General features: G+C 42.6%; 1 protein-coding gene across 1 annotated transcript in view; it reads left to right on the top strand.

Annotated features, from left to right (window-relative positions):
* Window positions 1-17,345, top strand: part of RRP1B (ribosomal RNA processing 1B) — a 1,940,580-nt gene that overhangs the window by 448,920 nt on the left and 1,474,315 nt on the right. The window contains exon 4 of the mRNA XM_044071827.1: window positions 3,199-3,284. Within this exon, the coding sequence (XP_043927762.1) occupies window positions 3,199-3,284 (86 nt within the window). The remainder of the gene's footprint in view (window positions 1-3,198; window positions 3,285-17,345) is intronic.

Below are 17,345 nucleotides of genomic sequence, written 5' to 3' on the forward strand. Positions count from 1 at the left end.
GGATATCAACTGTTATGGTATGATTTTATACAGCTGTACTTTCATTTTCTGGGAGGGTAAAAAGGGGCAACCGGTGACAAAACAGTCTATTCCAAAAGGTTGCCTAAGGCTATTAAACTTCTGTTCCACTAACCATAACAAAACTATTTCAGGCAGGGTCAAGGCCGACTCTACCAGGGTCTTTGGAAAAGGTTGGATTCTAGATGTGTTCTAGAAGCTGCTGCTTGGTCATCACCATCTACTTCTACAAAGCACTGTAAGCTTGATTCCTTCTATAAGTCCAGATCAAGCTTTGCTAGGAGCATTCTCTGGAGCTCCTGGACTTTTCTCCTTCCACCTCCTATGTGTAGCAATATAGCAGTAACCCACGCCTGGGTGTGGGTAATGCTGGATTTACCCACGGTTGGCGTGGTTTGGTCCCGAAGCCCGAGGGACCAAACAAAGCCAACCGTGGGTAAATACAGCATTACCCACACCCAGAAGTGGGTTATTGCTATTATACCATGACATTATTTAAGAAAAGAAACTATTACTTTTCTTAAATAATGGCATAGTATAATGCCTGTTTACTGCCCTTCCACAGATTTCTGGCATCCGGCAGTTCTGATGTACTGCGCCTCGTAGTACATTAGAGTTGGCAAAAGCAACGGAGAAAGCAAGATCTCCGTTGCTTTTTACTGTTTCACTATGTTAAATGGGTTTAGCATATGAGACAGCTTTAAAATAAGCAACGGAGATGTCCGTTGTTTATTTTAACTGTCTCGCCATGTTAAACCCATTTAACATAGAACAGTAAAAAGCAACAGAGATCTTGCTTTCTCCGTTGCTTTTTAAAACCTGTCTCGCTATGTTAAATGGGTTTAGCATAGCGAGACAGCTTTAAAATAAGCAACGGAGATCTCCGTTGCTTATTTTAAAGCATAGCAAGACAGCTTTAAAATAAGCAACGGAGATCTCTGTTGCTTATTTTAAAGCTGTCTCGCTATGTTAAACCCATTTAACATAGCGAGACAGTGTTTTAAAAGTAGAGTTATACTAATGGAAAAAAGTCCGGGCGACCGGACCTTTTTCCATTAGTATAACTCTATTTACAATGTGCACGCTGACCAATCAGCGTGCACGTTTTGGGGGGGGGGGGTCATGGTATAATCTAGGGTAATCTACCCATGTATCTAGGGCTACTGTAGCACTGATCAATATGATGAACAAAGTACAGTTGCGCAAGTAAACTTATCTTAATAGTAGATTTTTCGAATGATCAGTGCTGCAGTAGCTGCTCCCTCCCTACATCTTGCTCTGTGTGTGTATGTATGTATGTGTTATAGTATAACAAGATGTGAAGAAGTTATTGATTGATTGTTCCTAGCATTGTCCTTTAAGGGTTCAGCCTCCTTCTCTTGAGGTGCTTGACAGTTTGGGCATGTGGAAGGTGCCTTGATGCTTTGTATGCTGGTCAGCTGTTGTATCCTTTGCAAGATATAACACATATAGAGAAGACTACAGCAGCAGAGATCATTGGAATATCTACTGTTATGATAAGTTTACTTACACAATTGTACTTTTTCTTTTTCTACCAAACCTGTTTTTTTATTGCCTGTCTAGCCAACATTAACCTACTTAAACACGTTGGTACACTGTAGTTATATTTTGGATAGACTCAGAAGTACTTTCAGTAGAATAATTTGTAGAAGTCATTAAGGAATGCAGCACATTTCCATGATGAACTTATGACCACAACCAGTATCCTTTTGTGGTATGTTAATGCTGTGAATTCTGGCTATCTGGTAAGCAGCAGTACCAGTCTTTCAGAATTTACAGTCTTTGGTGGTATTTCAAGAACATAACATAATTTTGTCAGCCGTACTATGCGTCTTAAAAGGATCTTGGCCGTGACCATCACAAGGTAATTGTGGCATTGTGCATTTGTGATGTTATGATTATTTTTCAAGCATTCTTTCCAAAAACAATTTCTAAAATTGCCAGGAACTCTGGAAGATGTAGAATACACTTTCTTTAATTTATTGGTTCATAGGTTGGTACTAGGCTATCGGCCCTAGGGCCTATACAAGCCTAGCCATAGCAGTTCCCTAGCTATTTCTTCCCACAGTATTTACTTCCCTGGACCCCTGTCTAGCAGAGTGACTGACGTTTTCCCCGGGGTGAATTTCCTATCTCCCATCCGATCATCAAGGTTCCTTTTGAAGAGAGCCAAAGAGGTGCTCTGCTTGACATGTATGGGCAGTCTATTCCAGAGTCTGGAGAGTCTCTGGGTCAGGAACCTATCCGTCCAGCATGTTTTATTCATTGTGATGTATGTTTTATTTTATTGTATTTATTTAGACTGATATGATTTATACTGCAGGAACTCCTTTACCTAGGAAAGACATGATGCCATTAGATTCCATCATAAGCACATCATTAGTTTTAACCCTCTCTGTATCATACATCAAACCCATTCCTTGTTGTAATGACTCATTTGTTCCCATGGTAATTGACTTTGTATTAACAGCTGGAGGTAATAGTCAAACTGCCATCCAGTGATAGATCGTACTTTATGTTATGCCCTAGTCAAAGTTCTGCTTTTATGCCTTGCATTTGGTGATATCACTATGAATGTGTGTTTCCAAATAATACCCATGTCTGGGAGGTAGCTCTGGTTTCTTCCATTGATTTTTGCCATGACTGGAAGTTCCCCAGTAATAGGAAAGCCAACAAAATGTCCCTCATTCCGCACTTTCCCTCCAGCTTTTCAGAGACCAAGTCTGCCAATCAAATCCAGATCTGGTTTGGCTGAGGACTCTTCTCGCTCTCTCTGTCATGGGGACCGCAAGCCTAACCATATTGTATGTGAAGTGTGAAATAACATCTTCTTCTTTAGTCTTTGCTTTCTTCTGATTTAATTGTATTTGTGCTGTACAACAATTTGATGATGAGGTTTAGCTGTTGAAAACAGGCATGAAAAGTTTGTTTTACATATTAAGGTTTAATAGGTACAGAATTCATGAGCAACTAGGCAATTCTCAACTAGCTTTTAACCACAGCAAGGTTGATCAGTGACTATGGTTTTATCGGATAGAGTGCATTACTCATTAACAAAATATTGATGTATCCAAAAATAGAAAGCGGTATGCAAATTTCTTGTGAAATAATTGAGGAGCACGTTTCTTTTGTGAAATTTCTTTATTTTTTATTACATAGGGCATTTATTTCTTCAGACCTTCTGGCAAACTATGTGTCGTGAGTGGAATGGGATTGACGGACTGCGAATGGATAAATTTTATATGGTGAGGTTTTATTCAAGTATCATAATATTTATCAATATTGTTTTGTAAACACCCAAAAATCAGTGTCTGTGCTCAAAGGTAGTGTGGGGAAAAGAATGTGCAGGCAAAATCATTGACATCTTATTTGCAAACAAGTTTAGTTGTAGATGTACATCTGTTTTTTTTTCCTGTTTAGAAGACATACCACTTCTCAAGGTTTTAAGATTGCCCCTCAAAGTTTTGTTAGAACACCATTTTCAAGTGCAACAAACATCACTCCCTCCAGCACACACAAAAATGACTGTTTAGGCACATATCTTGTGTTTCAAATTAATAAATATAAACACTTTTAAAATCTACAAATGCATTGGTTAGAATGTGCTTTAATTATCATTGTGGAGTATAAGATTATAAGCCAAGAGTTGAGCCATAAGGATTGATCTGATGTCTGTTTCATTCCTCCTCACGGTTGGGGTTACGGATCCAACCCTCTGATCCAATTTGGCCACAGTTTTTCAGTCTAGGATCCAATTCTCGAGCTCCTCCCACTTTCTATAATGCACCATCCCCTAACTAACTCCCTCAGATCTCATTTGCCGCTCAGAAGTTTTGGATGTGATTCTTCAGTCTTGAGCATTTGGGAAAGTTTTCCATTGGGTTTTCTACCTTCCTCATCTGGGTTTTCTTCTCAGGTAAGTGACCTTTTTTGTGTTCCTTTCTTCTCCTTCCATTTTGTGTAGATCTCAACCCCTTTCTTTTCCTTTTAGCTCTGCAGTTTGTTGTCGCCCACCCTTTTTTGCTTAGCCGTTGTTTTTTTAGGTCTTCTTCCCCCCAGCTGTTGTTCGTGTTGATTAAAAAAGAAAATAAAATGTGTTGAGTTATATATGATGTAGACAGGAGGGAAGACTCTGATCCAGTTGGAGGTCTTCTCTACGTCGTCTCCTGTTCAGTCTCCTCCTCCGATCCATCCCTGTGTATTGGAGTCTTAGGACCATAGTTAACCGAGAGAGCTAGGGTCAAATATGAGGAGCCTTCCATCCTTCACTCTCACCGTTGCCCTGACTTTCTGTGCTTCATTGTCATCAGATTGCAGTGAGCCTCCGATCCAGGATGTCCTCACCAGATCGGGGTGGGAGCAGTCTCTTCCCCTCACTGCTTTTGCATTGGACAGTGCAGGTCTGATTCTGCCTAGAATCCAGGGCTCGAAGATTCCTGCCCTCTCTTCTTCAGTAGCTTTGGCTCCCGTGGAACTAGGAAGGGACTCACCGGGCCCCTCAGCATTCCAAGTTGTGGAAAAGGCATTCTCTTGCCATAGGGATCTGGTCTCTTTGAACTATGAGCTTCCCGTCGACTTCCCTTGGATCAGAGACTTGAGCCTGTCATACCTGTCCAGAGTTAGCCTGTCCAGACTAGCCTTCAAACATTTCCTCCTGAGGGGGAGCCCTGTCCTCTTCCGAGACCTCCCTTGAGCATCCCACAGAGGAGATTCCTCGTAAGAGAAGAAGACATGCAAAAGAAGGCACATTGGCTCCTCTTTGGAGTCCATCACCGAGGATATGGATTTCGATGAAGGGAAAGAATCTCCCTGATCACCACTGGCAGATGTCTCTTTTGGAGACATTTTAGAGATCCTGGGGCAAAGAAGTGGTTGGTCAGCCCAATCTCCATTCTTGGAGGAGTCTGTGTTTTTGGAGGCTTTCGGGATGGGCCCATCTACATTCTGAGTGGTTCTCCCAGTGGACAAGCTTATGAATTTGATGTCCAGCCCAGTCTGAAAGGAGACTGATTCTGTCGAACCAATTCCCAGACGTCCGGACAAATTTTTATCTTCCCCCTAAGGACAGGCCATATTGGACAAAGGGTATCCCAGTTGATGCCATGGTTGTGACAGCAGCTACCGAAAAGGAGCTAGATAAACAGAGCTCCACTGTCCATCTGCCAAACAGAGTGTCCAGTGCGATGGACAGGTTTGGTAAGCAAGTTTACACGTTGGTCACTGTCTCGCTGAGAGCATTAAACTATTTGGCACACTTTACTCAATTGCAGAGAGAACTGGTGAGGGAACTATCGGTCTCTAAATGTAGAGAAAACTGTTGTAGACTCTGATTAAGAAATATGAAAAGGTAAAACCAGAAGTAAAATCCAACCAGTCAGCCAAGGCAGTTGCTGTATATAATCATGAATTTTATTCATAGAAGGAAAATAAAACCATAAAAGCAAGGCTAAAACACAGATAAGCACTTTTGCACCTTTCTAAACAGGTGCTTCATCAGATCTAAACACTGTTCAAACCATCTGTTAAACACAGTTAACTCTCCAAGTCATGTGAGCTAAGAATTGGTCTTAAAGGACAGTTCCATTAAGTCTCTTCCTATCATCTGCATGTAATTCCAAAATCCACTTCATCTCTTTACATTTTCCTTAGATCACCTAGTCTGTTACTAGGTATAAGTAATTCCAAAACTAAAAACTTAAATGCATGACATGTGTTATCCTCTATAACATTTTTATACAGTGCATTATGAACATCATTCTTCATGATGTCATTAAAATATTCTCTAATTCTGTCTTGAAAACATCTGATGTGAAGTTGTTCAATCTCACTTTTATTCTTACTGATGGGTTCGGAGCCGTTCCTCAGCTCCGAGTTGGCCAATTTGCAAAGCTCAAGGTCTCTCAACAGCTCGAGGCTGAAACCATATCCCACAACGCACCTCTACCTTTCCCAGATCTAGTTTGCCAATGCAACAGATTGTGCGTTTTCTACAGCTCAGGACATTTTCTACAGCTCAGGCCATTTTGTTTATCAGATAAGTGTGTTTTTATGTAGTTTTTTTTGGCAGTTTTCTGCAAAGAAAAAGTACTTGTGTATTCTAATAAGGATAGGCTATCATTCTTTAGGTTTTGGTGCTAGTTTATTGTACGAGTTTTGAGGAAAGTTGACAGAACTTTGTGTTTCTTTTCTGGCGATTAGGCCCTGTTGGTGCCTTGTTAGTTTTCTCCCTATCCCATTTAGCCAAAGTTAGGCTTTCTTTAGTTGTTTATAAATCTGTAGCCTGTTAGGCTTAGTTTCATTTGCAACATCTCGTCTGTATAGCCAAGTGGCTTTCTTCAGTTATTATAACTATAGCTGGTCAGGCTTTTTGTCCTTTGCTAGGCTTTCTTGATTGGTGAGATTATTGCATTTTCATTGCTGTAAGGTTTCATATTACATAATGTCTGAAAAAGCTAAATCAGGGTTTAAGAAATGCCCTAAATGCACCCAGAAGATGTCTATCACAGGTGGCCATACCACCTGTGTGTATTGTTTGGGAGAGGTACATCTCCAGGACGTTTGTTAAATATGCCATGGGTTCAGTGCTAGGGTTTTGGCTGAGAGGAAGAGGAAACTAGTTGAGCGTAGACTTATCAAGTCTGCCTTTCACTCAGACATGGATACTGCTTCTCCAGGGAAATCAAAACCATAGTCTTCAAAATCATCGTCTTCTGCTTCATCTGCTGTAAGTTTGGATCCGAAGGTCTCTTCGGTTCCGAAGATTTTGAAAAAGGTGCCTGCCTCTGTTCCACAGTCCTTGGAGCCGTTGGTTCAGGTAGTTGGTCTCTCCGACTTTAAGATCTCCGATTCTGGGCTCCCTGACACCTTCTTTTAGCTTCCTCTCGAGCTTCCAGACTGTCTGATTTGGACATGGATCGTGTAGTATGGAGACTTACAGAATCCAGCGCTGGCTAAAATTCTGTCGGCTTCGACTCAGGCAGTTTCGGAACAGACAACATGATCTCCTTTAATTTCTGCTCCTCCTCTGACTCGAATCAAGACATCTGAGCCAGTGGGAGCCATTTAGTCATCTGTGGAAAGTCGGTACTGACACTTGCCTCTGACCTGTTGGTAACGACAACCCTGATGTCTTCTGCTCCGGCAGCAGATTCTGGGAGCTGACACTCTCCCGTCAGCTCCAGGGAGGGGAGTCGAACCGATGCGTCAGTTCCGACTTTTCCACTTGGGGCCTCGGCACGGATGAGCTTAGCTCCCACCTTTGGCTTGGAGCCTGCGGTTTTGGTGCAAGAGAAGTCATCGGTGTCTTTTGACCCGGGTGCTTCCTTCCATTGGAGCCATGGTGCCTTCATTGCCATGATGTGAGCTTTGTCCCCTCGAACGGTCACAACCTCTGAAATGGCCACCTCCTCCCGTAAAAGACCGGAATCTTATCCGTCACTGCAGACCCACCATAAGCGTAAGGACCCGGAGCCTCAGGAAGCCCCCTTGGGGGAACCCTGCTTTTCTGAGACCTCCCCAGAAGTTCCCACTGAGGAGGTTCCTCGGAAGAGGTCATGTAAGAAGAGACATTTAGATTCCCCGCAGGAATCCATCACATCTGACACCGATTTGGAGGAGTTGGAAGGGTCCCCAAAGTCCCCCTCTGAGGGTATCTCCTTTGCAGATTTCCTAGAAATCCTTGAGCAGAGGGGTAACTCGCAGCCACTTAACCCTACTGAGGACGAATCGGTGCTCCTGAAGGCTTTTGGTTCTCGACCCTCCACCTCTTGGGTTTCTCCGCCCTTCGATGAGTTGATGGACCTTTCATCTCGAAAGGCGTGGGAGTCACCAGATACTATGGAGCCCGTTCCTAAGAGGCCCAACAAATACATTTCAGCTCCTCATGACAAAACCTTTTTATCCAAACCTATACCTAGTGATACCTTGGTGGTTGCGGCAGCCACTAAAAAAGAGATGCCTGGGACCTCTATGTCTGTCCATCCTCCTAATAGGGAATCTAGGATTATGGATAGATACAGCAAGCTCATGTCCAGTTCTATGACCTTTGCTCTAAAGTCCTTGAACTATCTAACTCATTTCATAAGGCTTCAAAAAGATCTCCTGAAAGATCTAGGAGATGCTCTCCATGGTGCAGTAGCTGATACAGTTGCTGACAAAGTGATGACATAGCTTGCTACCTTCAATTCTATCGTTAACTCTTTTATGCGCCTCGTATCATACTCAGCTGATGGGACGAGTAGGGCAGCGGGTACAGGAATAGCTCTTCGGAGACATTCCTGGATGCATTTATGTTCTTTTGAGGAACCTTTCAAGCCGTCCTTTGTGAATGCCCCATTTGGTGGTTCTTCCCTTTTCGGACCAAAAGTTAGAGACCCTCACCAGATGTGAGCAAGATAGAAAGACTCTATCTGCTGTAAGAGTCTGTTTTTCCACCCCTACTAGACCTTACCCTAAAGGTCAATGGAGAGGAAAAATGTGGTTCTGCAAAGCCCAAGGAGCCTTTCCGAACTCATGAGTTGAAGCCTCCTCCAGGGGCAGAGGAGGGGCAATGATGGAAGATGATACCCACGTGACAGAGGGGGTCCACAGAACCAGGGTGACAGGGATCAATTCTTTGGGAAGCCCTACCAGTGCTTCTGAAAGGAGACCCGACTGTCCTGCTCTGGAGGCAGTTGGGGGACGTTTATCTTTGTACTTAGGCACCTGGCTTAAAATTTCAAAAGACAGATGGGTGCAAAATGTCATATCCAGAGACTATTTCATCCCCTTTCATACCCACCCCAAACCAACAAAAGGAATCTCAGATGTTCCACCCAGTCTACGGGATGTTGCAACAGTAGAGGTTCAAAAACTGTTAGAAAAAAAGAGTCATCCAACCAGTCCCAGCAGACCAGCAAGGATCTGGAACTTGCTCAAGATTCTTTTTAGTGCCAAAGTAAACGTGGGACTGGAGACCAATTTTGGACCTCAGCAGACTCAACAAGTATATAGAAAAGACAAAGTTCTGGATGGTCACACTTCAGTTTCTACTCCCATTCGTAGGGAAAGACAATTGTATGTGCTCAATAGATCTTCAGGATGCATACTACCATATCAAAATGGCCAGGCCATCCAGGGATCACCTGCACTTCAGGCTGGGAGCCAGTCACTTCCAGATTCGGGCCCTGCCATTTGGTCTCACTACAGCCCCCAGAGTGTTCACCAAATGTATGGCAGTGGTCATGGCTCACTTGAGACATCAAGGAATCTTTGTGTTTCCATATTTGGATGACTGGTTCCTCACCACACCAACCAGGCATCAGCTTATCAGGGACGGACAGCCCAAGGTACATGGCAGGTACACGAGGCTCAATTGCACATAAACGTCCTAGAGATGAGAGCGGTTCTCTTAGCATTGCAGTCCTTTCAAGACTCTCTTCCTCAGGGCACAATTGCATTCCAGTCAGACAACATGTCTGTAGTCTGGTATATAAACAAACAGGGTGGAACCAGATCTTATCCCCCATGTCGAGAGGCTGTCAGAGATAGCGACGCACATCCCGGGAAAATCCAACGTCATAGTGGACAAACTCAGCAAAGCAATTCTGTTGCTTCACGAGTGGTCCCTCAAGAACGAAGTAACGGAATTGATTTTCCGCAGATGGGGCCAGCTTGCTGCGACCTCTTTGCGACTCCCACAGACACCAAATGCAGCAACTACTTTGCCGTGATCCCTCAACAGGGACAGTCCCCGAGGGATGCGCTCGTACACGATTGGCCCCCGGGACTCCTTTATGCCTTCCCTCCCTTTTCCCTGATTCCCAAAGTTTTGCAGAAAGCCAGTTTTCTGGGCAGGACACTTATCTTAATAGCCCCATATTGGCCTCGTCAAATCTGGTTACCTTTTCTGAAGCCTCATCTAGTAGAAGAACCGTGGATCCTGGACCCAGTGCCGGATCTCCTGACCCACTCGTCAGGAGATCTTCACCCTTCTCTTCAGTCCATCAAACTGACAGCTTGACTGCTCCAATTTCCAGAATAGCCAGGTTCCAAAATTTATCAAAGGAAGCTGAACATATTATTTTGTCCTCACATAAGTCTTCAGCCAGGAAACTGTGCCTCAATAAGTGGAAGAGGTTTTCTTCTGGGCTCAGCAGAATAACATTGACCCTTTTCTAGCCTCCATATCAGATATCTTAGAATTTCTGACCAAACTGTTAATTGAAGGAGCTGCAGCAGCAACCCTCCGGGTACAACTGGCTGCTATATCTAATGTCCATATAGGTGATTCAGGAAACGGTATTATGTCCCACAAGTTGGCAAAGGCTTTTTTGAATGGTACGATGCACCTAAAACCACCAATTAGATCACCTACCGCTCCATGGAATCTGAATTTAGTCCTATCCAAGATTATTCTCCCACCCTTTGAACCTGCTTCTTCTGTGAGCTGAAATATCTTTCTTGGAAGGCTATTTTCTTGGTGGCCATTACATCTGCACGCAGAATTTTGGAGTTGCAAGCCCTTTCAGTTAAGCACCCATATTTGATATTCCACAAAGATAGGGTTTTCCCGAGGACGAACCCTTCATTCTTGCCAATAATTTGTTCAGAATATACCCTTAATCAGGCAATTGAATTACCCGTTTTCTTCCCCAATCACACTAATCAATTGGAATATATGCTTCACAAGCTTGACGTCCATAGACAAAACATTTAGACAGAGCAAAGGACCATAGAAGAGCTGATCAGTTCATCTCCTTCTCAGATTCCAAGAAAGGTGCAGCAGTATCTAAATCTACCTTATCTAAATGGCTTTCTGATTGTATATCCTTTATATATCACAAGGCAGTCGTTTCTTTAGAGAGCAAAGTTGAGGCTCATCCAATCAAGGCTCATTCAACCAGAGTGGTTTCTACTTCCATAGCCTTTTTGGCCATATTACCTATTGATTCTATTTGTGCAGCTGCCACATGGTGAAGACCACATACTTTCATAACTCACTACAAAGTAGACAAGGCCTCTAGGGATAGGGCTTCATTTGGTTCTGCTGTCCTTAGGTACTCTGATGAGTCACCCAAGATTGTGGTGCTGGGGACCCTACCCATCAGTAAGAATGAATGCGAGACTGAACAACTTCACATAAGTTATGTACTTAACATATTGTTCCATGCGAGTTGTTCTTCTCGCCTTCATTCTTACGACCCCCACCCCACCTATCCCCATCCAATGTCTGGAAGTTCGAGAGAGGCTCTACATTGGTTTGGTTCTTCTGAGGAGTTTCGTCTCACTAGTTGTCTTTAGGATTTCCTTCGAAATCTGATTTAGAATTACTACTAATTGGCAGCAAACAAGATCTGGGGAAGGTAGAGGTGCATTGTGGGATAGGGTTTCGGCCTCGAGCTGTTAGAGACCTCGAGCTTTGCAAATTGACTTACTCGAAGCCGAGGATCGGCTCCGAACCCATCAGTAAGAATGAAGGCGAGAAGAACAACTCACATGGAACGTTATGGTAAGTACATAACTTCTTTTTAGTCTTGCTTACATAGTAGGATTCATATTTCACGCAGAATGACAAATATACTAGATTTTGACTTCTGCAATTTGTATAAAAATGAAAGACATAGCTCTTACTCACTGGATGTACATTAGAATAACTGCTATGAATATATTTGCACATGTTGCAGTCTCTACATGGAAATGTACTGTATTTATCAGAGACAGAAGCCTTATTAGTAGATTTATAACATAGCAACTGTTTTAATGATCCATTGCTCTTAAAGTAAACCTTGGGTGCATTACCAAGTACTGACCTATGCCTATCATCAGATACAAGTAGTTGCCAGTTTTTCCTAATAATATTGCAGATAATTTGAACATCGTGTAATGTCATGCACATTTTTAAGTCAGAGCCACTTGCATCAGAGATCTTTCTTCACTATGCTCTACTGTCTCGGAGAAGTAAGGTTTAGCAACATCCCTCCTTTGTTGGAGGACGTCATCACAGGCAGCTTCGACCTCCACATCGTGGTAGCCTCTACATTTAAAGTCGCTTTTAAGGTTCTTAAATGATTCATACATAATTCTATCATCGGCCCTTAGATGTGCATATCTGTAGAACTGTCCTTTTAGCGCATCAGTGTGTACATGTTTTGGATGCATGCTGTTATGATGTAAAACTTTATTCTTACTACTCTCTTTTGTATATAATTTGGTAGTTATCCCATTTTCAGTAATCATTACATACACATTCAAGAAGTCAATAGATGTAAAAGAAGAGGTCAGAGTAAATCTCTGAAAACTAGTAGGTGATGTTTTTATAACCTTAGTCGTTTTGAATGTAATGCTATATGTCAGCTGATTATCTCATATTTATAGTGCATCCTGCTGATAAAGGAGGTGCAGTGGAATTGATGAACATGGATAAATGTTCAGGAAGCATGGAGGCTTTATTGACTGATACTTTGACTTATGCTGAATGTGCCAACTATGAGGTGGATACTTAATTAATAGGGTGCACTCTGACTTGTTAATGGATAGCATCCTGGATAAAGCCCTGTATGAGTATTTTTTAGTGGAATACCCCACAGTCCCCATTATTTATGGGCTACCTGAAGTGCACAAGTCTAGAGTAGATGCACCTATGAGACCTGTATTCTCTGGTAGGGTCTGGGTGACAGAACCTTTGTCCTTGTACACTGAAAAAAAATGTTACATCCAGTATTGGACAAAGAGGGTAGCGTTTTAATAGATACCAAGCATTTTTTGACAAGTTTATATGAATGGTGTAGTAATTTAGATATTAAGAACTGGGTACTGATAACTATGGATGTCGCATCACTCTTCACTGTTATCCGTAATGATGTAGGCATAGAATATGTTAAATTGTTCTTGTTAAAACATTCAGGATATAATACTGATAAGAGCGAGCTTGTCTGCTCACTTCTTGACATAATTTTGAGTAATAATGTGTTTATATTTAATGATAAGCCATATCAGCAGACTGGGGTAGCGGTGGGCACCATGTCCACCAACAGCTATGCAAATATGGTGTTGGCATACTGGGAGTCCCTCTACATATTCAGTCAAGGTAGTTTCTTTCTTAAGTTTATCCCTTTTTGTGTATGGTTTGTTGGCAGTGTGTTTTTTGTTTGGCTAGGTACTATGGAAACGTTAAACAAAGTTGTTGAGTACTTACATTCTACAATTAGTTTTCTGAGATTTACTCTGACCTCTTCTTTTACATCTCTGAAGTGCATGTAACGATTACAGAAAATAGGATAACTACCAAATTATATAAGAAAGAGTGTGGTAAGAATAAAGTTTTGCATCGTAACCGCATACATCCAAACATGTACATGCTAATGTGCTAAAAGGACAGTTTTACAGATATGCACGGTTAAGTGCTGATGATAGAATTATGTATGGATCATTTAAGAACCTTAAAAATGACTTTAAATTTAGAGGCTACCATGGTGTTGAGGTCGAGGCTGCCTATGATGAGGTCCTCCAACACAGGAGGGATGTTGGTAAGCCTTCTCAGAGAGTAGTGAGCAGTGAGAGAGATTTCTGATGCAAGAGGCTGTGACTTAAGAATGTGCATGATTTGTTCTGCAGATGTACGAACTCTCTGCAATATTATTAGGAAAACCTGGCAACTACATGTATCTGATAATAGCTATCGGTCAGTACTTGGTAATGCACTCAAGTTTTGCTATGAGCAATGGATCATTAAAACAGTTTGTGTATTGTAAATCCACTAATAAGAAGGTTTCTGCCTCTGATAAATGTGATAACATTTCCGTGTAGAGACCGCAACATGTGCAAATATATTCATAGCAGTGATTCCTTTGTACATCCAGTGAGTAAGAACAGCTATGTCTTTTATTTTTATGCAAATTGCAGAAGTCAGAATCTGGTATATTTGTCATTCTGTGTGAAATGCGAATCCTACTATGTAGGTAAGATGAACAGATGTTTGAAGGACAGAATTAGATAACATTTAAGTGACATCAGGAAGAATGATGTTCGTAATGCACTGTATAAACATGTTCTAGAGAATGACACCAGCCATGCTTTTAAGATTTAGTTTTGGAATTACACCTACCAATAGAAAAGGTGATATAAGGAGTAAAACAGAATGTAAAGAGATGAAGTAGATTTTAGAATTACACGTGGATGGTAGGAAGGGACTTAATGGAACTGTTCTTTAAGACCAATTCTTACCTCATATGACTTGGTAAGGTAACTGTGTTTAAAAGATGGTTTGTTTGTAACAATCTTTAGATCTGACAAAGTGCCTGTTTAGAAAGGCGCAAAAGCACTTATCTGTGTTTTATCCTTGCTTTTATAGTTTTATTTTCTTTATTTTAATAAAATTCAGGATTTTATATAGCAACTGCCGTGGTTGACTGGTTGAACTATCAAACTCTCTGATAGAAATCATGTTGGCGGAGGACTTTGATGGTCTCCCCCTGACTGACAACTCTTTTGTTTTTGTCCTGTTCTTTCACGAGACTTCTCTCCTGTTCCACGGAGGGTGCCTCACAGGCATCCGGCTCAGGCATCGCTATTTGGAGACATGCCTGGATATGAGGCTTTGTGATTTCTCGGAACTTTTCAAGGCATCCTTTGTCAGTGCCCCATTTCATGGATACTCCCTTTTTGGTGCATTGGTCAAAGAGACCCTAACCCACAGTGAGTAAGAAGGGTGTACCTTGTCTGTCAATTGGGGTCGAGTTTTCAACTTCTCAACACACCTTTTCTAGAAACCAGAGCAGTAGAAAGAAAACATACTTCCGAAAATCTCAGGGGTCCTCCCAGGATCAACATGGGGATCCTCCTCCTAGAGCCAGAGGAGGAGGTTTCAATGAGAGATGCCGCCCCAGGTAGGTTCCCTGATTCTATGGACACCCTTTGCACCTGGGGCGGCATTACTTCTTTAACCTTGCCAATTATCCGAGTATCACTGTAAACCTGAAAAAGTCGAACCCATCCCTGGTTCAGAGTTTAGAATTTATTGGAGCTGCCTTGGACACAGTGAATCGGATTGCGGCTCTGCCCACTCATTGTGTTCAGACTTTGGGAGGTCATGTTTGAGCCATCTTAAATCGGTCTTCCCCACTGCCAAGGCTGATACTTCAGGCTGTCTAATCTATGGCAGCTGCCATTCCCTTAGTTCCACTAGCAAGGTATTTTATGCAAGTACTTCAATTGACCCTGGCTGCTCAGTGGTCTATTCTATACCATCCTCCATCTGTTCCTTTCAAATTGACTTAGGTTTGCAAAAAGCATCTTCAGTGGTGGTTGCTGTTGGATGACCTGACGATAGCCATAGCTTTCCTCCTTCCTTCCTTCTCCCTCAGCCATGGTGACCACAAATGCTTCCCAGTTGGGGTGGGGGGGCATTTCAAGGGAAAGATGGTCCAAGGCACGTGCTTGCACATAGAGACAAGATTGCATATCGGTGTTCTGGAGATGAGAGCAGTCCTCCTGATGTTGCGAGCCTTTTAGGGCATTCTCCCTCTAGGGACAATTGCGATTCACACTGACATGTCAGTTGTGTGTGGTACATCAATAAACAAGGAGGAACCCGCTCTTGCATCCTGTGTAGAGAGGCCATGAGGGTTTGGGAATGGGCAGTGTCTTTGGACCATTTTCTGCTTGCAACTCTGATACCTGAGAAATCCAACGTCCTGGCAGACAAGCTCAGCAGGTCCATTATGACCCCTTACAAGTGGTCCCTCAGTCAATCAGTAGCGGACTTGATCTTCAGCCATTGGGGCCAACCATGCTGTGACCTATTTGCATTCCCCCAGAACAACAAATGCATCAAGTATTTCACTCTGATCCCCCCTCCAGGGGAGTCCCCGAGGGACACTCTCATTCACAATTGGCCTGCCGGTCTACTCTGCTTATCTCTCACTACCCTTAATCCCAGAGTTTCTTCAGAAAGCAAAGCATCTGAAATCCTCAGCAATTTTCATTGCCTCTTATTGGCCTCATCAGAGTTTGTTCCCCTTCCTCTGGTCTCAATTGAGATATCCTTCATGGATTCTGGAACCCAAATAGGACCTCCTTTGTCATCCGATTGAGGATTTTCACCCCAATCTGATATCTCAAATTGACCGCCTGATTTCTCTACTTTCAGTGGTTGTTCAAAGGTCCAGACTTGCTTCCCCCATCCAAAACATTATTTTAGCCTCCCAAACACCAGCTACAAAGATAGTTCATGAATGGCAGAGATTTTCTCGGGCCTCTAAAGCAAACATTGACCCTTTCTCAGCCCCAATTTCAGCTATCATTCTCTTCCTTGTTTGTCTTTTCAAAGAAGGAGCCAGCTTCTCTACCATCAAACTTCAATTGGCAGCCATATCTAACTTTCATTCTGGCAATGTTTTCAATTCCCCTTCAACTTCCAAACTGTGCAAGGCCTTCTTGAAAGGTATCTTCCTCTTCAGGCCTCCAGTCAGAGATCCCTCCCCGCCATGGGATCTCACTGTGGTTTGGCAAGGCTTAACTCTAAAACCTTTTGAACCAGCCTGTGATTGTCACTTAAAGTTTCTTTCATGGAAGACAGTCTTTCTCATTGCCATTACGTCAGCAAAGAGAAACTCTGGGATTCATGCCTTGTCTTCTAGGCCTCCTTACATTATTTTCCATAAAGATAGGGTGTCCCTTCATACTAATCCCTCCTTCATGCCCAAGGTAGCTACAGAATCTAACCTCAACCAGACCATTCAACTTCCATTTTTTTTCCTCAAGTTATTCTAATGAGGGAGAATGTTTGTTGCATCTGCTTGATCAGAAGCAGTTGCATTTTTGTCTGCACAGGACAAAACTATTTTGAAAATCAGAACAGTTATTTGTATCCTTCTTTCATAGCCATGTAGGTCAGGCAGTTTCTAAGGTTCCTTTTTCTAAATGAATAACAGACTGTATTACTTTGATTTATACCAAGAATTGATTACCACTATCTCGTTCTCCTAAGGCCCACTATGTTCACTTCATCCGCCTTTTCTTCCAGGGCATCTTTAGATGATATCTGTGCTGCAGCCACTTGATCGAAGGCTCACAACTTTGTCTCGCATTTCAGATTAGACATTGTTTCCAGGAGCAGGGTTTCCTTTCGTTCAGCAGTGCTCCGGCATATCCTTCCTTCAGACCACCCAGGAGTTGTATAGCTGGGGACTCTCCCCGATTGTGAGGAGGAATGAGAAAGACAACATCAGATTTATTAGTTATGTAGTTATTTGCTATCTATGTTGTCTTCTTTCATTCCTCCTCACCTACCCTCCTTGCCATCCCCCTACCCAGTCTAGAAGACCTGG

The sequence above is a fragment of the Protopterus annectens genome, chromosome 5.part0, assembly GCF_019279795.1.
Source record: "Protopterus annectens isolate FY-2018-M chromosome 5.part0, PAN1.0, whole genome shotgun sequence".
Lineage (NCBI taxonomy): Eukaryota > Metazoa > Chordata > Ceratodontiformes > Protopteridae > Protopterus > Protopterus annectens.